The sequence below is a fragment of the Eleutherodactylus coqui genome, unplaced genomic scaffold, assembly GCF_035609145.1.
Source record: "Eleutherodactylus coqui strain aEleCoq1 unplaced genomic scaffold, aEleCoq1.hap1 HAP1_SCAFFOLD_103, whole genome shotgun sequence".
Classification (NCBI taxonomy): domain Eukaryota; kingdom Metazoa; phylum Chordata; class Amphibia; order Anura; family Eleutherodactylidae; genus Eleutherodactylus; species Eleutherodactylus coqui.
The window spans coordinates 318,133-341,472 of record NW_027102567.1 but is presented as its reverse complement, the minus strand read 5'-3'; the positions used below and the strand labels follow the sequence as shown (position 1 = coordinate 341,472).

General features: G+C 48.1%; 1 protein-coding gene across 1 annotated transcript in view; it reads left to right on the top strand.

Annotated features, from left to right (window-relative positions):
• The window catches only part of LOC136604839 (leucine-rich colipase-like protein 1), a 62,669-nt gene that overhangs the window by 2,767 nt on the left and 36,562 nt on the right, over positions 1 to 23,340 (top strand). The window contains exons 2-3 of the mRNA XM_066588936.1: positions 13,050 to 13,166; positions 21,694 to 21,816. Of these exons, the coding sequence (XP_066445033.1) occupies positions 13,050 to 13,166; positions 21,694 to 21,816 (240 nt within the window). The remainder of the gene's footprint in view (positions 1 to 13,049; positions 13,167 to 21,693; positions 21,817 to 23,340) is intronic.

The following is a 23,340-nucleotide window of genomic DNA, read 5'->3' as shown; positions in this document are numbered from 1 at the left end:
CTTTGTGTCACGATGAAACCTTTCAGCATAAGTCAATATATAAACTGTAATCCGACTTCTGTGGTTTATCTCATCACGTCTGTCCTGCCAAGTGCAACATGTGCAAAACTAAAAACTAGGATAAGGAGACACAGATCTGATAGTGAACACGCTGGAAGGAAGAATGTATCGGCCGTTTCATCACATTTCTTTTTGGTTCATAAAGGAGATTTTTCCTCTCTACAAGTCTGTGGTATTGAAAGAGTTAACCGCCCATTATGGGGTGGAGATCATCTCCGCAAGCTTATTGTTAGATAGGCATTTGGATGCATATTTGAACCGCCGACTGGACTTTTCATTGTTACTTTGTTTCCTTATAATTGTATTTTGCCTCTGGAGTCATGTGTTCTTGTTCCGAGCACCCCATTGGCTGTCTATTGTGACATAAGCATTACTTACATGTGCCTTGATGTCCAATTAAAGGCAACATGTCGTTATACCGTCACTGTATGCGATTCCCAGTCACATGATCGGCATTATTCATCATTAGTGATGAGTGAGTATACTCGCTAAGGCACATTACTCGAGCGAGTAGTGCCTTAGCAGAGTATCTCCCCGTTCGTTCCTAAAGATTCGGGGGCCAGCGGGGAGCGGCGAGGGAGAGCGGGGAGGAACGGAGGGGAGATCTCTCTCTCCCTCTCCCCCCTGCCGCTCCCCCCTGCTCCCCGCCGCAACTCACCTGTCATACGCGGCGGCCCCCAAATCTTTACTCGAGCGAGCAGTGCCTTGGCCAAGTATCTCCCCGCTTGTCTCTAATGTGCCTTAGCGAGTATACTCGCTCGTCTCTATTCATCATGTAAAAGTAAAGAAGAAAGTGTAACTGCAAAAAAAAAAAAAGTTTAAGTTTCCTCTTCTGTTATGGATCATATCCATAAGGGGAGATGAAATTCCCCACTTAAGACCCTCAGATTTATCCACGGACCTTAACTTGGCATGTGCAAAAGCCGTGAATTGCCGGAGTAATTTAAAATCTCCCTGCTCCTGGTTACCAAACGTATCCAAAAGCCTGAAGATTTCATGCGGGGCCGCATTAGGCAGTAGGAAGCCCTTGGTCACATGATTGCCGCTATCCAATTGATAACAGCGGTCACGTAAAATTAAAAGAAGCTAAAGTTTCATCTCCCGACACAGATACAAACCGTGAGGAGAGGTGAAATTACTTACCTCAGGCCTCTGGTGATGTCCCCTGATGGGATCCTTATTAGAGATGAGCAAGCATACAAGATAAGGCTAACTACTCGAGCGAGTATTGCCTTATTCGAGTATCTGCCCGCTCGTCTCTAAAGATTCGTCTGCCGGCGGGGTGCGGGGAGCGGCGACGGAGAGCAGAGAAGAACAGAGGGGAGATCTCTCTCTCTCCCTCTCTTCCCCCTTGTTCCCCCCCTGGTCACCGCCGCAACTCACCTCTCACTTGCGCCGGCAGGCGAATCTTTAGAGATGAGCGGGCAGATACTCGAATAAGGCATTACTCGCTCGAGTAGTTAGCCTTAGCGAGTATGCTTGCTCATCTCTAATCCTTATCAGCAAACCTCTCCCCAGCTTGGATGCGACCCATTCACCCATCTGCAAAATGGCGGATGCAAGCGCAGAAGCTGGCGAGGACTCGTGAAATTTAAAATGTCCTGGCTACTGGGCCCTGGGGCAGTGACCAAGGACTGCTGTGAGTGGTCTCTGATCACGTGATCGCCATTATCCAATAGATATTGGCAATCACATGAAAGTTAAAAAAACTGTTGCTTTCACTAACTAATCCCCCATTCATAGTATGAGGAGGAAAATAAACCATCCTGCTAGCCATGCCCATAGACATGACCCGGGTATAACAGACTGGTTCCTTTACTTGCTGTAGCTTGAATTCATAAAAATACACCTTTCCCTGGATAAGCAGACAATTTTATTACAAGACAAAAACATTTATTCACTCATTACTAATAATCATAACCCTGAATTAATCTTCCCCTCCAATATGAGGGGAGGTCCTTGGAGTCCAGACATCTGTCACCTTCTCATTCCAACACCAAAAAGATACACAGATTGGAAATATATAAAAAATCCTTATTTACCAGTCATTTAATAATATTTCCTTGGAGGCTACAGACCCAATATTAACCAGAGATAAACCAAGGGGGATGGTGGCTATCCAGCCCCTGCCCCCCCCCCCCCAACCAATAATTTGTGACTAAATCCAAGGACCCGCTACTGCAAACACGATCTGACCACCTCAGATCTGCGCTGCCCACCTCATTTAGGTGAACACCATCAATCTCCCAAAAATTGCCTTGGCCTTTTTCTAAATCCACATACCCCCATTTCTTGCCACAAAACTGGAAACTTCCCTATTCAGTTTAATTCACACTTTATTAAATAAATAAATAACCACCGACCCTGGAAATGTAGGATATCATACCGGATATCTCAAGATACCTAGCGAAAAGGCCTCTTACCTAAATCGTTCCTGCCTGCATGCAGCACCAGATTATTTGGTGCCCTGTCCAAATCCACAAAATGATGAAACTCGTGCAAAACCCTCCATCACAACACTCCTCGTATTCCTATGCATCACAACACCGCCGATCTTTCTTCAAAACCCAACTGTCTCCTTTTTGATCATACTTTTGCTCTCTCCCCACCCCAATACACATATGAATGCCCCAGAATCTCTACTAGGGCCTGTCGCTGATCTGAAAGGGAAAACAAAGGCAACCATAGCAACATAAAAAATTCCTCCGCCCCTAAATGAACCTTACTCATTAAATTCCCAGACCACTTCATGACCACCGTGGTCTAAATATAAGATTTAAACCTTCCCGACTGCCATCTCTCACTCCTCTTAATTACATCAACACTCAGATCCCCTCTTGCAGCCTCTATCGCCACCCCAATCCAAAAAGAATGGGGCCCAAAACTAGTACTGTCCCAGCTGAGGTGCGATGGGGCCTTTTGAAAAACCACCACAAACTGAAACCTGGATAGGAAAGACCTATGTCATAAAAAACTGCCCCATCCTCACCCTGGCCAACTCGTCATAGTGCTTTCAACATGCAACAAGGCTCATCTATACCCTATGAACCTATCAAATCAATACCCTTCTTCCTTTTTCTTTTAGGTCTGTCTTAGACCTTCATATAAAAGACTCAAGCTGTTCTTCCCCAACTCTCACATCCTCTGTTAGTAGTCTCCTCCCTTTTTTCTTGCTAGGCAAAACCAATTCGCCCAACCTTAATGCTCAAAAAAATGCTAGCATAAAAGCCAAATAGAACAAGGCTCCCTCGAAACGCCCCGCACAGATTATTTCCAATGCAACCACCACCTCTTTCAAAAACTGAAAACGACACAGGCCTACGTTTATCTGGGCTTAATTTTTTTCTTTTGAAAGCCTTCTAAGGCCTATCACATCCCAAAACATCGTAAGTTTAAAACCAAGAGACAGGCCGGCCAAAAATTGATTTACCATTGCCACAGATACACCCAACATATGCACAATCCCAAACCACTGCAAAACAGCTCCTTCTTTATCCTTATTGGTCCTTATGTCGCTTAACATCTCGACCCGCTGTTTCTACTCCCGCCACGCAACTTTGTATGCTCTCCTTGTACTCTGTTCAAAAATTATCCACTTATTAGGTGCTCCGCTACTTGCCAACCAGTTTCCAAAGCCAAGCCGGACACATTCTGCTCAGGACCACCTTTCGGAATTGCTCACACTGAAAACGAGAGAGAGTATTCACTATTAAATTTTGTACGCCTGGTATATGCACAACCACTACCCACATGTTTAATAACAGTGCCTGTAATACCGCATGTCACAATAAATTCACCATTGGGAAGAAGATGCCGCCAAATTGGTAATGGCCTGAACCACGTCCTAATTAGTGCAGTGAAAACAGACCTTGTTATCTTTCAAAAACTCACCCCATAAGGACACAGCGAAAACAATTGGAAACAGCTCCAAATACACCAAATCCTTAACTTATTCTAAGTAGAGATGAGCGAACGTATTCGTCCGAGCTTGATATTCGTGCGAATATTAGGGTGTTCGGGATGTTCGTTATTAGTAACGAACACCATGCGGTGTTCCGGTTACTTTCACTTCCTTCCCTGAGACGTTAGCGCGCTTTTCTGGCCAATTGAAAGACAGGGAAGGCATTACAACTTCCCCCTGTGACGTTCAAGCCCTATACCACCCCCCTGCTGTGAGTGGCTGGGGTGATCAGGTGTCCGCCGAATATAAAAGTCGGCCCCTCCCGCGGCTCGCCTCAGATGCCTTGTGAGTTAGATGAGGGACAGTGCTGCTGGTACCGGAGCTGCTGTAGGGAGAGAAATAGCAGTTAGTGTAGGCTTCAAGAACCCCAAAGGTCCTTATTAGGGCCAGTAATACCTGTGTGTTGGCTGCTGTTAGCAGTGACTTTTTTTTTCTTTTCTCAAAATCGCCTCTGTAGAGCGTTGCACCCGGCATTAGGGACAGAAGTGTTGGATAGGCAGGGAGAGTGTTAGGAGTGAGTGTAGCCTTCAAGAACCTCAACGGTCCTTTCTAGGGCCACTTCTATCCGTGTGCAGTACTGTCCAGGCTGCTGTTAGCTGTGCTGCATATTTTTTTGTTTCTCAAAATCGCCTCTGCAGAGCATTGCACCCTCCATTGATACTACAGGGAAAGAATTGTATAGGCAGGGCGACAACACAGTTATTATTCATTGAATATACGCAGTGGGTCCTTTTGGTGTAAAAAAAGGTAAACGAATTCTATTTGTCCTGCCTCTGTCCGTCCTAAGGGCTGTGGACACATGTGAGCTGCGTGTACAACGTTAAAAAATCAGACGCACCCAGCTACGGTTTACTGCTGGCTTCGCCATTTGCTTTCCTTAATTGGGAAAACAATACCTGCTCTGCCAGAGTTAATAACTCTGCTACCCTCAAGTTCTGTGACACATTAGCAGGGACACAGCACAGTTATTAAACTTAGATTATTCATTCAATAGAGGCAGTGGGGCCTTTCGTTTTCAAAAAAGGGAAAAAAATATATTTGGCCTGCAGTCTTGCGCCAATTTATTTCCTGCCTGTGAAATCAAATCACTGGTAATACAGCATGCTGAGGGGTAGGGGTAGGCCTAGAGGACGTGGACGCGGCCGAGGATGCGGAGGGCCAAGTCAGGGTGTGGGCACAGGCCGAGCTCCTGATCCAGGTGTGTCGCAGCCGACTGCTGCGCGATTAGGAGAGAGGCACGTTTCTGGCGTCCCCACATTCATCGCCCAATTAATGGGTCCACGCGGGAGACGGTTATTAGAAAATGAGCAGTGTGAGCAGGTCCTGTCCTGGATGGCAGAAAGTGCTTCGAGCAACCTATCATCAACCCGCAGTTCTGCGCCGTCCACTGCTGCAAATCCGAATCCTCTGTCTGCTGCTCCTCCTTCCTCCCAGCCTCCTCACTCCACTACAATGACACCTGCTCAGGAGCGGGAACACTCCCAGGAACTGTTCTCGGGCCCCTGCTTAGATTGGGCAGGAGTGGTTCCTCTCCCACCAGAGGAGTTTATCGTCACTGATGCCCAACCATTCGAAAGTTCCCGGGGTCCGGGGGAAGAGGCTGGGGACTTCCGCCAACTGTCTCAAGAACTTTCTGTGTGTGAGGAGGACGATGACGATGAGACACAGTTGTCTTGCAGTGAGGTAGTAGTAAGGGCAGTAAGTCCGAGGGAGCAGCGCACAGAGGATTCGGAGGAAGAGCATCAGGACGATGAGGTGACTGACCCCACCTGGTGTGCAACGCCTACACAGGACAGGTCTTCAGAGGGGGAGGCACGGGCAGCAGCAGGGCAGGTTGTAAGAGGCAGTGCGGTGGCCAGGGGTAGAGGCAGGGCCAGACCGAATAATCCACCAAGTGTTTCCCAAATCACACCCTCGCGCCATGCCACCCTGCAGAGGCCGAGGTGCTCTAAGGTCTGGCAGTTTTTCACAGAGACGCCTGACGACCGATGAACAGTGGTGTGCAACCTTTGTCGCGCAAAGCTCAGCCGGGGAGCCAACACCAACCGCCTCACCACCACCAGCATGCGCAGACATATGATGGCCAAGCACCCCACAAGGTGGGACGAAGGCCGTTCACCGCCTCCGGTTTGCACCCCTGCCTCTCCCCCTGTGCCCCAACCTGCCACTGAGATGCAACCCCCCTCTCAGGACACAGGCACTACCACCTCATGGCCTGCACCCACACCCTCACCTCCGCTGTCCTCGGCCCCATCCACCAGTGTAGTTCAGCGCACCGTCCAGCCGTCGCTTGCGCAACTGTTGGAGCGCAAGCGCAAGTACGCCGCCACGCACCCGCACGCTCAAACGTTAACCGTCCGCATAGCAAAATTCATCAGCCTTGAGATGCTGCCGTATAGGGTTGTGGAAACGGAGTCCTTCAAAAGTATGATGGAGGCGGCGGCCCCGCGCTACTCAGTTCCCAGTCGCCACTACTTTTCCTGATGTGCCGTCCCAGCCCTGCACGACCACGTCTCCCGCAACATTGTACGCGCCCTCACCAACGCGGTTACTGCCACGGTCCACTTAACAACGGACACGTGGACAAGCACAGGCGGGCAGGGCCACTACATCTCCCTGACGGCACATTGGGTGAATTTAGTGGAGGCTGGGACAGAGTCAGAGCCTGGGACCGCTTACGTCCTACCCACCCCCAGAATTGCCGGCCCCAGCTCGGTGGTGGTATCTGCGGAGGTGTATGCTTCCTCCACTAAAGCACCCTCCTCCTCCTCCTCCTCCTCCTCCTCCTCCGCAACCTCTATCTCGCAATCAAGATGTGTTAGCAGCAGCATGTCGCCAGCAGTCGGTGTCGTGCGGTGTGGCAGCACAGCGGTGGGCAAGCGTCAGCAGGCCGTGCTGAAACTACTCAGCTTAGGAGATAAGAGGCACACGGCCCACGAACTGCTGCAGGGTCTGACACAGCAGACCGACCGCTGGCTTGCGCCGCTGAGCCTCCAACCGGGCATGGTCGTGTGTGACAACGGCCGTAACCTGGTGGCGGCTCTGCAGCTCGGCAGCCTCACGCACGTGCCATGCCTGGCCCACGTCTTTAATTTGGTGGTTCAGCGCTTTCTGAAAAGCTACCCACGCTTGTCAGACCTGCTCGTAAAGGCGCGCCGGCTCTGCGCACATTTCTGCAAGTCCCACACGGACGCTGCCACCCTGCGCACCCTGCAACATCGCTTTAAGCTGCCAGTGCACCGACTGCTGTGCGACGTGCCCTCACGGTGGAACTCTACGCTCCACATGTTGGCCAGGCTCTATGAACAGCGTAGAGCTATAGTCGAATTCCAACTCCAACATGGGCGGCGCAGTGGGAGTCAGCCTCCTCAATTCTTTTCAGAAGAGTGGGCCTGGTTGGCAGACATCTGCCATGTCCTTGGTAATTTTGAGGAGTCTACCCAGGTGGTGAGCGGCGATGCTGCAATCATTAGCGTCACCATTCCTCTGCTATGCATCTTGAGAAATTCCCTGCAAAGCATAAAGGCAGCTGCTTTGCGCTCGGAAACGGGGGCGGTGGAAGACAGTATGTCGCTGGATAGTCAGAGCACCCTCCTGTCTATTTCTCAGCGCGTACAGGAGGAGGAGGAGGAGCATGAGGAGGATGAGGAGGAGGGGGAAGAGACAGCTTGGGCCGCTGCTGACGGTACACCGGCTGATTGCCTGTCATCCTTTCAGCGTGTATGGCCTGAGGAGGAGGAGGAGGAGGAGGAGGAGGATCCTGAAAGTGATCTTCCTAGTGAAGACAGCCATGTGTTGCGTACAGGTACCCTGGCACACATGGCTGACTTCATGTTAGGATGCCTTTCTCGTGACCCTCGCGTTGCACGCATTCTGGCCACTACGGATTACTGGGTGTACACACTGCTCGATCCACGGTATAAGGAGAACCTGCCCACTCTCATTCCCAAAGAGGAAAGGGGTTCCAGAGTGTTGCTATACCACAGCACCCTTGCGGACAAGCTGATGGTAAAATTCCCAGCCGACAGCGCTAGTGGCAGAAGGCGCAGTTCCGAGGGCAAGGTAGCAGGGGAGGTGCGGAGATTGAGCAGTATGTACATCCCAGGCAGTGCAACAGTCTTTAAGGGCCTGGACAGCTTTATGGCTCCCCACCAAGACTGTGTCACCGCTCCCCAGTCAAGGCTGAGTCGGCGGGAGCACTGTAAAAGGATGGTGAGGGAGTACGTAGCCGATCGCACGACCGTCCTCCTTGACGCCTCTGCCACCTACAACTACTGGGTGTCGAAGCTGGACACGTGGCCTGAACTAGCGTTGTATGCCCTGGAGGTGCTTGCTTGTCCTGCGGCTAGCGTCTTGTCGGAGAGGGTGTTTAGTGTGGCTGGGGGAATCATCACAGATAAGCGTAGCCGCTTGTCAACCGATAGTGCCGACAGGCTAACACTCATCAAGATGAACAAAGCCTGGATTTCGCCAGACTTCTCTTCTCCACCATCGGACAGCAAGGATACGTAAGCAATACGTAGGCTGCACCCGCGGATGGAAGCTACGTTCTCTCTCACCATCCAAAACGGGGACATTTCTGCTTCATCAATCTGTGTCTAATATTCCTCCTCCTCCTCCTCCTGCTCCTCCTCCTGAAACCTCACGTAATCACGCTGAACGGGCAATTTTTCTTAGGGCCACAAGGCTCACTCAAATAATTTTTCTGAACAATTTTTAAAAGTTTCAATGCTCTTAAAAGCGTTGGAACTTTAACTTGAACCAATTTTTCGTTACACTGGGCTGCCTCCAGGCCTAGTTACCACTTAAGCCACATTAACCAAAGCGATTAATGGGTGTCACCTGCCCTCTTGGCTGGCCATGGCCAATTTTTGGGATGTACATTAGTACTGTTGATACAGCAATTTTTGTGGGCCCTCGCCTACAGTGTAATCAAATGAATTTTTAGCCCACCTGCATTACAGCTGACGTTACCTCAGCTGTGTTGGGTAATGCAATGGGATATTTCTATGTACTGCCGGTGGCTTCCTGGCACCCACCCATGCTGTAGGTGCACACGGAGTTTTTACTACATCTGTACACATTCGAAAAGAACCCCAGTCTGACTGGGGCATGCAGTGTGGGCCGAAGCTCACCTGCATTAAGCACGACATTACTACCTCAGCTGTGTTGGGCAATGCAATGGGGTATTTTTGTGTACCGCCGGTGGGTTCCAGGGAGCCACCCATGCTGTCGGTCGACAGGGACTTCACAATAGGGAGTTGTACCTGCCTGTGTCTATGAATTAAAAACCGCGGTCTGACTGGGGCATGCAGACACCTTGACAGAATGAATAGTGTGTGGCACATAGGTTCCCCATTGCTATGCCCACGTGTGCAGCTCCTGATGGCGGTGGCACAGGATTCTATTTCTCATTGCTTCTGTACAGCATTGTGGGCTATCGCCCCGCCACTTTTAAAGAGGGTCTCTGCCTAGCCGTGCCAACCTCTGCAGTGTGTGCCTGCGGTCCCTCGTCATGGCAGACGCAATTCTAAATAGACATGAGCGTGGTGTGGCATGAGGGCAGCTGAAGGCTGCGCAGGGACACTTTGGTGTGCGCTGTGGGGGGGAGGGGGGGGGGCGGTTGGGCAGCATGTAACCCAGGAGAAGTGTCAGTGGAGTGTCATGCAGGCAGTGATTGTGCTTTGTTGGAGGTAGTGTGGTGCTTAGCAAAGGTATGCCATGCTAATGAGGGCTTTTCAGAAGTAAAAGTTGTTGGGAGGGGGGGGGGCCCACTCTTGCCGGTATTGTGGCTTAATAGTGGGACCTGTGAACTTGAGATGCAGCCCAACATGTAGCCCCTCGCCTGCCCTATCCGTTGCTGTGTCGTTCCCATCACTTTCTTGAATTGCCCAGATTTTCACACATGAAAACCTTAGCGAGCATCGGCGAAATACAAAAATGCTCCGGTCGCCCATTGACTTCAATGGGGTTCGTTATTCGAAACGAACCCTCGAACATCGCGGGAAGTTCGTTTCGAATAACAAACACCCGAGCATTTTGGTGTTCGCTCATCTCTAATTCTAAGTTACTAATTCCAACCCTACCAACATTCCCATAAAGAACAAGGCTTCGCCAATGAAGGTTACTAAAAGAAGTCAGTTTTTAAAAAGATGATCGGTCTCTTACTTCTGCCGTACCAAACAGTAGGTCCCCTACCTTACAATTTGAATTCCCACCTGTTCGTCTATGATTTCCATGCCTCTGACGGTTCCTATACGTCGCAGTTACAGTCTGAATCTTTGGGAGTGTGTTTTCCCGCTATGAAGCAAATAGCTCTTTGGCACCCAAGTGGATCTTCTCTCTCAGTCAATCAGTCTTAAAACCTAAGAGCTAGCAGGAGGTGAAATCACCCTCTTCTGACCCTCCAAATTCCAGATGATCCCCCAGAAATGTGGTAGAGTCCAATGACACCGGGCTGTTTCTTCTGAAAGCATAGACACTTTATTACATCCATATATATGTGTCCAGTTGGAATAGTTTCTAAAAGACTGAACCAAAACAAAAGGAATCCACGCAGAGACATTCTTCCATCTAAAAGCAAACTAATTGGTTACATTTCACTACAGTGTTAAACAGGTGCAGTAATTCTTTAACTATACAATTGCTGTCATCTCCTACTCTAAAATAGGCATACTTCTGCCCTCCTTTTTACAACAACCCAGCTTACTTGCATTAACTCTGAGCCACCGTAGCTCAGTCAATCAGAAGTAGCGCAGGCTGCTCAATGCCGCCAGATGGAGAATGGAGGTTGTACCGTTAACGTCACCAGCAGCTGCAGAGTGTGAGAGAAAACAAACAGGGCGCCTCCGCTATAGGAGGCCGAGCTCCATGGTCAGGACTCTGAGGGGCTCTGTCTCTCGTGTTAGTGTTGGGGAATCAGCCGACCAGGATGGGGAGCAGTCAGAGAGCCGAGCAGGATCACAGCAGAGAGAGGCAGAGACGCTTGGTGAGGTCACTTCAGAGTAAAAGACGCCACCACTTCTAGTCCAGAAAATACAGTATATGTCACACACGCATGTATACATATCACACACTGTATATACCATCTAAACACATATACCAAATAGATGTTGTTAAACAGCACTAAAATAGTATGAAAATGAAACTTTAGAGAAATGCACACGTTTCATAGGAGCCATTTACAGTGTTTAACCCTTTCCTGACATTTACCCTAATGAAAAATGTCAGATTTAAAGGGGTTCTGACATGAATAATTTTTTTATGCTTTAGCAGCCATTGTCCCCTGGTGTGCCTAATGGACCCAGGGAACCCATGGTTTAATGGCTGCTAAAGCATAAAAATATAACACTTACCTTGTCTTCTGTTGTTGTTGACATCGGGGGGTCAGCTCCCGGCAGGCAGTCTTCTTCCTCCAGCAGCCGCGCCGCTCCGGGATCGCGCGCATGCGCAGTAGAGAGGTGCCCTCTGACAGGAGTCAGGACGGGCTGCGTCTCCACTGCGCATGCGCAGCACTCCGGAGTTCAGCCGGACGGACGGGCCGCCCACAGCAAGCACTGCTTGTGACGTGCTTGCTGTGAGCGGTCCGTCCGTTGACCTCGGAAGTGCCTGACGGACGGAGCAGAGCCAGGAAGCGGTCTTTTTGACCGCTCCTGCTCTGCTTTAAAGGCACAGAAGATGATGCCGGCTGGAGGGGACATGCCTGGCGATCGGGCCAGGCCAGGCAAGGTGAGTACAATTTTTTTTTCTTCATGTCAGAACCCCTTTAAAAAAACAAACTGTGCTGTCAATAAGATCAAAGCAAGCTGCAAGAGGAAGGAGTTAAAAGCTAAAAAGAAAAACCTGCAAGAGCGAATAGGCAGCGTCACACCCTTTTTGGAAGCATTTCTGACCCTAAAAACACAGCTAAAAAAGCTTGAAATTTCCTCACTTGTGTTTTTAAGGCGGCTTTTTTGGGTGTCTTTTTAAGGTCACATTTTTACATGCTTCATCCACAGGGATGAAGGAAACTCCTGCCACAGCTGTCGCTGCTGTCGCTAGCCCCATTGAAACCATTTGCAATATGCCGGTTCTATACCGGCCTCTTTCTTGCGCTGCGAGATTTTTCTCGTGCTCTCGCAGCGCAAGAAATAAAATCTCACCAGTGGGTGGGAGCCCTTACAGGGGAATCATACATCTTGTGAGATGGAGGCCTAATAGCCCAAGCCCTTTCAGAACGCTTGGCAATTCTCCGGGGAGTCTGGTAGGTCTCCTTTTTTCCAAAGAGCCTCCTGGGTTTTCTGGTAGAGTTGGCGTCTACAGATGTAGCAAAGTTTAACTTGTCTGTAATAACTTTCTGCTACAAGTTATGTTGTTTTCAGCCATTAAAAAGCTATTGTTCTCTTATAGACGCCGACACTTGTGTCAGTTATTATATGTGGCAGCAGCAGCTTCTGTATTGTGTTATTATGGAATGTAATGACCACTTGTCTGTTTGTATGAGTGTGAGTGCTTGGCTCCCTAGCGATTTCATAGCCCCACCTCTGGTGACATCATAGCCTTGCTCCTGGCTACGCCATAGCTTCGCTCCCTGGCGCCATTACGGCAGGTCCTAAAACACTGAGAATACAACTAAGCCACTATTATGTCAGACACAACTCAGCGGTCCTGACAGAACACACTGACCTACCTCCACCACAGGGATCTGGTAGGCTGAAGGACCTGTGGGGATGTCCCTGCTGTGTTTGTTCCAGCTGTGTTTGTCTTGTGTGGTAATCAAGCTGCTGTATGTGTGATGTGCGACCAGAAACACTGCTGCTATAATGTCCTAATAATTACTAGTCTTCTATAAAAGGCTTCCTTCCAAGAGACTTCAGCAGCATGCGGTAGAATTGACAACTGCGAATCCCAGAGATCTCCCCTAATCCTGGAAATCTTAAGGATATTCCGGGGTGACAAGTATGAATCGTCTTTACTTCCTCATGTGAAATAAATGTGAAAACTTATAAACAAATTCACTGAATATTTATTTTCTCTGTTTTACATTTAGCCCTTCGCAAATCAATGTACGAGAAGTTCTGACTGTAGGAGCCGATGTTGCTTCAGATTTTTGGGCGTCGGTCTATGTGTTCCACGCGACTTGCCAGATCTCAGCTGTATCGGCCTGGTGAGTACCTGTACCCGGTTGTTATATGGTGCGCAGAGGACAGACTAGTACGATTCCCCGTTCATGCCGGCCTTAGGCTACTCTCACACACGTGCTTTATACTGTTATTAATGCAGTGTTTTGAACGCCCCGATAATTGAGATACAACACTCCCCTTGATTTCAATGGGGCCCTTCAGACCTGCACTCGAATACATTTTCTAAAACGCGATTTTTGTGTGCTGACTGCTCTATTTTGACGTGTTTTCAAACTTTTTGGTTCAACTGGTTTTATTGAGAAATAATATGCAAATTATTACGAGCTGTTCAGCTAGAAAATTCCCCTCGCAGGGGGTGCAATAAAGAAATATCACTGTGAAAACAAAACAATTAACTTCCACAGGTCAGTTTATACGAAATCTAAAGTATTTCCGTTACATTTTTAAAAATTCTTCTTTCTCTTCTTTTGAGGGGAATGTGAGACTAAGACTAGGACTACGGTTTCGGCATATGTCCCGTTCTACACATTCCTTCTGCTTGTTTTCTATCTCATAATGAGTACTCTGGGAAGCCCAGGTATAGCCAAAGAAGCACACCATGGTTGCCAGGTTTTTAGGAACAACTCCATTTTGTCTTCTCTCATGGCCGACAGTTTTCCATATAGCATCATTCTGGAAACCCTGGCGACAATTGGGTTAACTAGAAGAGTGGGTAAAAGCCATTAAGAGGCAATGTATATTCCAGCAGCCATACAGGTGTACTGCGAGAGGTAATGCTGTTGATCATTGAACCCCATGGGTTTGTCAGCCAGGAGACAAAGGGGTGGAGAGAGGGGGAATGGTTTGCCCAGGACTCTGGATATAAGGTTAGGCATCTGCCTCCAGAGGAACCTCACCCCCTGGCATGTCCACCATATGTGAGAGGGCATCCCCAGGGAGTTATAGCTCCTGAAACAATTTGGTGCAGTACTTGGGGAATACTTGCGGATTATCGATGGAATCAAATATGTCCTGTGAAGTATTTTTAATGATGTTTCAGCAAGAGTTACCTGATGGCTTCTCTTTGATATAAAGGTGCAGCAGTGATGCCATCAAGGTATGGAGAGTGAGATGTTTAGATCTGTTTCCCAGCGTAGCATAAATGGAAGCTTACTTCCCAGTGCTGGCTTGTTCATATTGGTGTACAGGGAGGGTATCACGCTGGACTGAAGGGGGGACCATAGACAAAGTCTTTCAAAGCCAGTGGGCTTTACAGCGGGGTTGTTGTTACTTTTTAGGGTTCAAATGAAACTGTATATTTGTAATAGTTTCATCCAGAGACGTCCTGGGATGCAGTATTTATCTAGGAGTTCTTGTGGTGTAAGGAGTTTGCACTGTGCCATGAAATGGAAGAATAAAGTTAGGCCTCTGTTTCACCACTATAGGAGGCTGTTTTCTTGGGAACTTAAGTCAAACACTTGATTGAGGATAATGGGTAGCAAGGGGGAATATTTGACATCAGCAGGAACTTGAATCTGCACCTCCCCCAGATGAGAAAGAGATGGTATGTTAGTGGTAATAGGTGTTGGGTGGATTGGGGCTATAAGAGATGTTTCTATTTCTACCCATAGAGGAACCCTTAGGCCAGAGGACATGGGGGAATTTGTGACAACTGGGCTGCCAAGAAGTATTTTTGCAGATTAGAGACTGATAGGCCTCCAACACTTTTATGGAGGTGCATAACTTTTTGTTTGATGTGGGGTCTCTCGTTATACCAAGATTGCCTGTTGCATTTCCTTTAGGTTGGCGCTGGGAACAATTATGGGGAGACATCTGAAAAGGTAGAGGAGGCAAGATGGTACTGTCATTTTGATGGCATTTCTCCTACCCAGGAGAGGGTGGGTTGGTCCCATTTTTTCATACCAGCTTTGATTGTGTGTGTGTGCAGGGGTCCATTTATATAGTGAGTCTAGGGAGAGAGAGAGTTTGATACCTAAATAGGTAATGTAGTGTGGGGGTGTCTGAAAGCCAAAGTTAAGCTTTATGAGTTTTTGCGTGTGTGAGGGTAGATTATTAAAAGGGCTTTTGTTTTATCAATATTGACTACTAGGCTAGACGTTTCGGCAAAGGTATCAAGTGTAGCCATTAAGTTTGGGAGTGACGTGAGGGGCTTGGTACGGGTGAGAAGAATGTCATTTGCAAATAGATTAAATTTATAATTTTGTTTCCCTATCTCAATGCCTGAAATGTTTGGGTTACTTCAAATAATACAGACCAGGGCTTCCATTGTCAGGGCAAAGAGGGCAGGGGACAGAGGGCATCCCTCTTATATACCTCCTCGTATGGGTATTGTCGGAGATTTTGAACAGGGAAGTTTCAGCTGTGCAAAAGGAATAGAGTATATGGCATGTAAGGCTGTGACATAAGCTCCATGGATACCAACTTTCTTTAGTACCGCAAAAAGATAGTCTCAAGAGAGACTGTCAAAAGCTTTTTCAATATCCAAAGCTAGGACTACCAGTGGGACTTTTTGCAGATGCGAGGCATGGATGACATTTAGTATGTTTCTTACATTGTCTGGGGCCTGGCAAACTGGGATAAATCCGACCTGATCTCTATGTATCAGAGAGGGGAGATAGCAGTTAAGTCAGGCGGTAAATATACTTGTGAGGATTTTATAATCTCAATTTAGTAATGAGATTGAACGGTAATTTTTAGGGGAGGCAGGGTCTTTATCCGGTGGGCCCTCAAAAGTTCCTTAGGGGTATCTTTTCCAGATAATATGTCATTATAAAAGAGTGCTAATGGATGGGATAGAAATGTACAACATTTTTTGTAGTAGAGGGCTGTCAATCCATCTGGACCGGGTGCTTTGCCTAATTTGAGATTTTTCATAGTCTTCTCCACCTCCTCCTCAGTGATTGGATGGTTAAGCTGTTTGTTTTGTTGTGAGGTAATTTTCGGGAGTGAGATAGTTTTCAGTAAATCTGACGTAGTAGAGTTTTTTGAGGTTTGTATTTATATAAGGCGCTATAGAAATTGTAGAATGTTTCAGAAATTTTATCTGAGTTCGAGGTGGAAGAGCCATTTTCAGATCTGATGGAATGAACTGTGCAAATTCTTTCTTTTGTCCTTAGTCTCGTTGCTAAAATTTTGTCCGGTTTATTGGCAAATCTTAAATAGGTAGCTTGGGTCCAGTGGAGGGCTTCTTCTGCCAAGGAAGTATACAGGAGGTTAAGTTTTAATTTTGTATCTTTAATGTATTTTATTAATGATATGCTAGGTTCTTGCTGGTTGGCTAGTTCCAGCAGAGCGAGACGTCTCTCCGGCACAAGTTGAGTTTGTTTTTTTTCTCTTTTTATGGGAAGCAATTTGGGAGATCTGACCCCTCATGTAAGCCTTATGGGCCAGCCAAATCCAAACTGGTTGCAAGTTGCCATTATTGTTTGTTGCAAAATATGTCATGAGCTGATTTGCTATCTTTGCAAGAGATATGGGGCCTTTCAGCAGAAATTCGTTGAGCCTCCATCTCCTGGGGAAAAATGGGGTACCTTGGTTCAAAAAGTGGGATATGACCATGTCATGTTCTGGCCACGCACAGGGAATGTGCTCCACTTGTGCTAGTGCTGACAGAAGGTGAGTGAAGGCAAGCGTCCAGTCGATACGAGAATATGATTTAGGTGGGGCTGAGGAAAAGGTATAGCCTCTTTTAAAATTGCGTGCCTCCACACATCAGCCAGAGCCAAGTTCCCCAGGATGGAGGCCAGTGTTGACCTCTGTGATGCACTTAATTTGTCTGGATTGGAAGAGGAACGATCCAGAGCAGGGGAGAGTACAGTGTTAAAATCACCCATCACAGGGTATCTTGTAAGATGATGACTCTGCCATGTGGGTCTATCTCTGCTTTGTTTATGGTGGGGGGGAGTGAGTTGTGTAGGATGATAGAAACAACCTGGTGCGTCTTGGTGGCTACTGATGAGTATGCTTGTGTGTATTGGGAGTGGAAGTATTTAGGGGCTGAAGTGGTGGATAAGTGGGTCTTCTGTAGACAGATGACATCTGGCTTGTATTTAAGATACTGAAAGAAAGCCTTTCTCCTTTTTAATGGGGAATTAAACCCTTTAACATTATGGGAAATTATTAAGACCATTGTGGCGGTAAGCTGGGAGCTGAGTAAGCCTAGTTTTCCCAGAGAAGAGGCGAAGGTCGTTCGCTACTTGTGTGGAAACAACATCAAACATAAGTAACTCAGCAGAATGAAATATGTGAGCAAACTTAATAAAAAAAACAATATTAGGTCTATGGACCCAAGGTAGCCCAGGCTAAGTGCACCTCCAAATAAATATGTGAGGCGCATCTAAATTCTCAATGGGAAGGAGCATCAAATCTCTCTGTCCTAGCAAGTTCTTAAAATATGTAAGATTTAAACTAAATAACCAGCTGACCGGAAGAGCTGGTCAGTAAACCATTTAACTATGTCCGGGATTTAGTAAGCCAAGAATTAGAAAACCTTAACCTTTCAGTATTTAAACAAAGTCTGTTCATACGTATCTTGTTTCAGAGGTTCTGGTTGCGTTGCAGTGGAACTGGCTCATTTCAACGTGGTCTTTCGTCCAGGTGCAGGTTGGCCATTGAGGTCTAGGCGGTGGGTTACTGCCAGGATCGTAGGGAATTCCTTCCTCTTCTAGCATACATTTCCCTTCTTCCAGGTTAATGCGAACAGATAGTGCAAACGGGAAGTTCCATCTATACTTTATGTTCACCTGCTATAGTGCTGAGGTGATGGGTTTTAGGATCTTCTTTTTGCAAGGGTAGAGGAAGCAATGTCAGGGTACAACTGGATTGAAGGTGGAACGCCTGGAAGTGAGGGTGAGTTGTGAGCGGAGGATGGGATTTGGTCCTTCATCTCGGAGTAGTGGAGCTTCAAGATAATGTCTCTTGGGAGGTCAGAGTTGGGCAGGCTTAGTAAGGAAATTACGAATTCTGTCCATATGGAGGGTTTCCTTGTCAGCCGGCGGAGGAAGTGCAGAGAAGAGGTTGGTGGCCACTTCTTTTAAGTTAGTAATGCTCTCGGGGACGCCTCGAATCCTTAAATTTGAACTTCTGCTCCTGTTTTCGAGGTCTTCACATTTCAGCTCAAAAGCTTCAACCCTTGTTGATTGTTCATACCATTTGGCTCGCTCTTGGTCCAATGCATCGATTATCTCATCCATTTTTTGTTCAAGGTTATTTGTACGATGGCCTAGGTCAGAGATTTGCTTAGATATATCATGAAATGCTGATTGCAGCTCGCCCTGAAACATTTTTTTTTACGTGGTTAAAGAGCTTTGAGTCTGCAGTGGAGAGGTCTGTAATTTGGGTGTTTTTCACTGGTTCACTAGCTTGGAATCAGAGTTTTGAGGAGAGAGAGCCATAGTGGTGGAAACAATAGGCTGAGATCCTGAGAAGAGTTCTGGAAGGGTACTTTGAGCTGACATTGTAAGCAATTTTTTTCTGTTCTGTTTGTTTTTGTCATTCTGAAGCCATAACCTGGAGGGAATAGCTTGGGGAGTGAGGATTGAAATATTCCAGTCAGCTGTCTAGGACAGAGTCAGGGCACAGATCAAGGGAGGATGGCAGTCATCCCAAAGGCCATATATGAGCTCATCCCACGGGGTGATGGAGGGGCTCAGGCCAATTACAGCATGGGTTCCTCTATTATTTACAAGATTTTTACTTGTTGCTTTACTGAGTGATGACCGGAGGCAGGAGCCTGATATGTCCATCGTGGTTATTGGATTATTTTTCTGGGGAGGAAGGGAGGAGGGGATCCCACTGCTTTTTTAGGAGGCAGTCCTGCACTGATTTATTTGTCCTCTCCTGTACATGCTTGTGTGTGTTGCAGATGAAAGGGGGTCTATTCTTGCAGGCCACTTCAGTCTAGCAAGAATATATTGTAAGATATTGTTCCCTTAGTTGGCCACTGGGTGACAGCAGAGAACAACAAAGTCCTGCCAGCTGAAGACCAGGTTTCTATTTCTCCCCTCACTAATAGGGGGAGGCCAGGCAGCTTCACCCCTCTGGGCTATAGGTGTTGTATACCCAGGGGCACTTCACTGAGGACTGCCCTCCTTCCGCAGTTCCTCTCCCCTGCTACTTCCTTTCACTTTTTGTACCCTCTCTCTACCCCCTGCAGCTGCGGGAGTACAACAGGAGGGACGCTGTCCGCTGTCCCCCGGCTCAAGATTGCGGCCGCCTGACGGGGAGGGGGTGGGGAGTGTCTGATCGCCCCACGGTCAGGCTCTTCCTGGGGATGCAGCGACTTAAGGAAAGCCGGTCCCGCTTTGCAGGGGGCCCGCTGCAGCAGGGGGCTCACACTAGATGGTGTCTGCTCGGCTGGCGATGATGGTCTTAGCTTCCTGGGGTACAGGGTTGTCCAGGAGGATGCAGTGAGCTGCATGGGGAGCCCGCGGTGGCCGAGGCCCCACAGGGCAGAAGCTGTCAGATGGAGCTGCCGCTGGCGGCAGTGTCACCTGGCCACGAGGAGCTAGGAGCAGGCTGCAGCTTCAGCAATCTAGGAACCTCTAGCTGGTCCCCACTCTGGACCACCTGATGAGGAAGGCTTAGGCTGGGTTCTCCTCGGGTGTTAGCACCCGGTGCTCGCCCTTGCGGGGATGTTCGGGCCTTGCGAGCGCAGTGGATCTCCGGTCTGTTTGGTCTCTAAATGTTCCCCTAAGGCCTCATGCCCACGGCCAGGTCAGATCTCGCTGCGAGATTCATGCAGTGGGAGGCGACTCATGCCCTCGAATTGACCTCAAACTCACTCGTCCGGCATCTTCTCCTCCGCTCTGCAGAGCGGAGCCAGCACATCATCAGTGCCATTTTTGTGTGGGCTTCTGCGAGGCCCGCACAGAAACAGAACATGCCTCCATTTGTTTACCGCACGGATTTTCATGCGGTCAAATCAGGGCAGTGAGCATAGGATGGCATTAAATTAATGCCATCCTATGTACAGCGTGCCATGGCGAGATTTCAGTGGAAAAAAATGCTGCAGAATTTCTGTCCATGGGCATTGGGCCTAACGCTGGAGGGTAAGATGCAGGGCTTTGGGAGCCTGGCTCTGGTCCAGCAGAGGCAGGATGCTGATAGATCTTGTAAGGCAGGGACAGAGCTCTTGGAAGCCCAACCGTTCACCATTCAGACTAGGCCACGCCCCCGTTCATTTTCACAATTTTTAGCATACCTCATCACCCTCACAATGGTGGGGTGCGTTCAGAAATCACGTTAAACTATCCCGGCAAAATGCGATGCCGTGTGTGAGAGTGACCTTAAACTGTCAGATTAGCGCCATATTTTCCTGATGCGGCTCTGACAATTTAACCCACGAAAGATCTCTGAGACTGAGCTCTAGAATTCTGCTGCAGATTCTTGTGTGCATTCGCACGTGGATGTAACCTCTGTTACGGGACACATCCATGTGCGGCCGCCTGACGTGGTTTCATCACCAAGAAATGACGGGTCAATTATCTTTCCCGCAGTGCAGACTTGAAAATTTGCACAAGGAAACATCTGAATGATCCGCCTCCTGACTGTCTGTTTAACAACTAGTTAAATTGTCCATAGACTGTAAATCCAGGAGCGTCTTATCTTATAACCCTACAGCTGTTCCTCCTTTACTTCTCCTGGAACTGTATGATAAATACCTCCTTGGTGCTGGTACACATAGCAGTAGTGCACCGCTCTTTACTGCTAATCATGTTTTGGGACGCACTGGTTCCACAGGTAACCTTTACCGCCTTGTGTTTTATCTGTACGAGCCTCACCGACAAACTGCATTGAACAACTGATACAATTTGAGGTAAAACCGCGTGCGGCGGGAGGTGTAGCGCCAGACAGGACATTCTCGGACCCTGAACCTCCGGCCTCACGCTGCGTCTATTTACAGATAATTCACTGTAAAGGAATGAAATCCACACAAAGATCCTGGTGGCAGTGATTATACACTTCCATTATAGGAATCCCTACTGCTCCCTACAGAAATAACTACTGGATGACAAGAATCCCCCCCCCCCCCCCCCTTATCTGTCATGGAGATGATACTCCAGCCGGGGGATCAGCTGATGCCTTCACTTACTGAGATGTTTATGCCCAAACATGGAATAAAAAAGGCACACTTCTACTGCACCTCCTGGCACATAGCTCCGCCTCCTGAGGGCCTCTGCCTCACTCATCATGATGTACTGGTGTTTCTATGGGATCTGCCTGCAGGGGCGCCACTGATCTCCAAAGGGAGGGCAGGATTATGTGCAAACAAGGTCAGCAGCATGTCAGCATGTCCCTGGCTGCCGGACATACATCCATCGGCCAGGGGAGAGAAATATTTTTGTATAGGGTCCCTTCCAAAAGACTTCAGTGACATACGGCAGATTTCACAACTATTCCGGTAATCAGGCCTCCCTTCTGCCTGGGAGTCTCCCGGATGTTACTGGAGAGTTGGCAAGTCTGTAACAGTCTTTACTTCCTCCTGCGATGTAAATGTGACGCCTTAGAAACAAATTCACTAATCATTTATTTCCTCTCTTTTACATTAAGGACATCGGAGATGAATGTTCTAACAACAGTGAATGTAAAAGCGGGTGTTGTGGAATTCGGATTCAGGATTCCATAGCCAAATGTATACCAAAAAGAGGACCGAATACGAAATGCATCGGCCCGGTGAGTACCTGCGTGCCGCTGCTGTCCTGGTTTCTCCTCCGCATACAGTACAAGGTCTCATTCGCACGGTCTATAATCCGTCAGATCCGGGTCAGATTTATCCACGTAGATCTGACAGTTTAACCCTCGGTGGAATATTGCGGCTGAGCTTTGGGGTTCTGTGATCTTTTTGCATACAGATGGATTTATCTCCTGGCGGTGGGACAAATCCGTGTTCGCCGGCAGATCTCGTCTCTGCGGTAATTGTCAGGACAATTATTTTTGCCGCATTACGGGTTTGATGATCTGCATGAAGAAAAATCTACTATATGAGCTACAGCACAGATCTGCGGAGCAGCGATAGAACACTAAAATGGCGCATTTCACTGCAAAATTGGGTGCGGAATCTGTGCTCAATTCAGTGGCAAAATTCTGCCATGAGAAGGAGACCCGAGAGCCGTCCGTCCGTCTGCAGACAGATCTAAGTAACTATTTGTATTGGCCATAAAATAATAATCCAGGAGGATCGTAGATGATGATGATCCTCTATTACTCCTCCTGGAAGTGGATGAATAAGTGCACACTCTGGGTACTTGTACACATAACAATGGTGTATGACGCTTTTTTTGCTGCATTTTCAATGCAGTTTTTGGGCACACGGGTATCACAGATAAAACAACTTATAACCGCGTGTTTCATCTGTACAAGCAATAAGCCTTAGTGTTAGCCAGTAGAGATGAGCGAACGTACTCGTCAGAGCTTGATATTCGTGCGAATATTAGCGTGTTCGGGATGCTCGTTACTCGTAACGAGTACCACGCGGTGTTCCGGTTACTTTCAGTTTCCTCTCTGAGACGTTAGCGCGCTTTTTTGGCCAATTGAAAGACAGGGAAGGCATTACAACTTCCCCCTGTGACGTTCAAGCCCTATACCACCCCCCTGCTGTGAGTGGCTGGGGCGATCAGATGTCACCCGAGTATAAGAAACGGCCCCTCCCGCGGCTCGCCACAGATGCCTTGTGAGTTAGCTGAGGGAAAGTGGTATCGTGTTGGAGCTGCTGTAGGGAGAGCGTTAGAAGTTAGTGTAGGCTTCAAGAACCCCAACGGTCCTTCTCAGGGCCACATCTAATAGTGTGCAGTACTGTGTTAGCACTGTATTTTTTATTTTTTTTCAAAATTGGATCTGCAGAGCATTGCGCCCTGCAATAGGGACAGAAGTGGGGGTTAGGCAGGGAGAGTGTTAGCAGTGAGTGTAGGCTTCAAGAACCCCAACGGTCCTTTCTAGGGCCACATCTATCCGTGTGCAGTACTGTCCAGGCTGCTGTTAGCAGTGTTGCATTTTTTTTTTTTTTTTCTCAAAACCGGCTGTGCAGACCATTGCACCCGGCATTAATACTACAGGGATAGAATTGTGTAGGCAGGGCCAGAAGACATACATTATTCATTGAATAGACGCAGTGTGGCTTGTCCTTTGAAAAACAAGGGAAAAAATTCTATTTCGCCTGCCTCTGATAGTCCTCAGGGCTCTGGGTACGTGTGTGCTGCG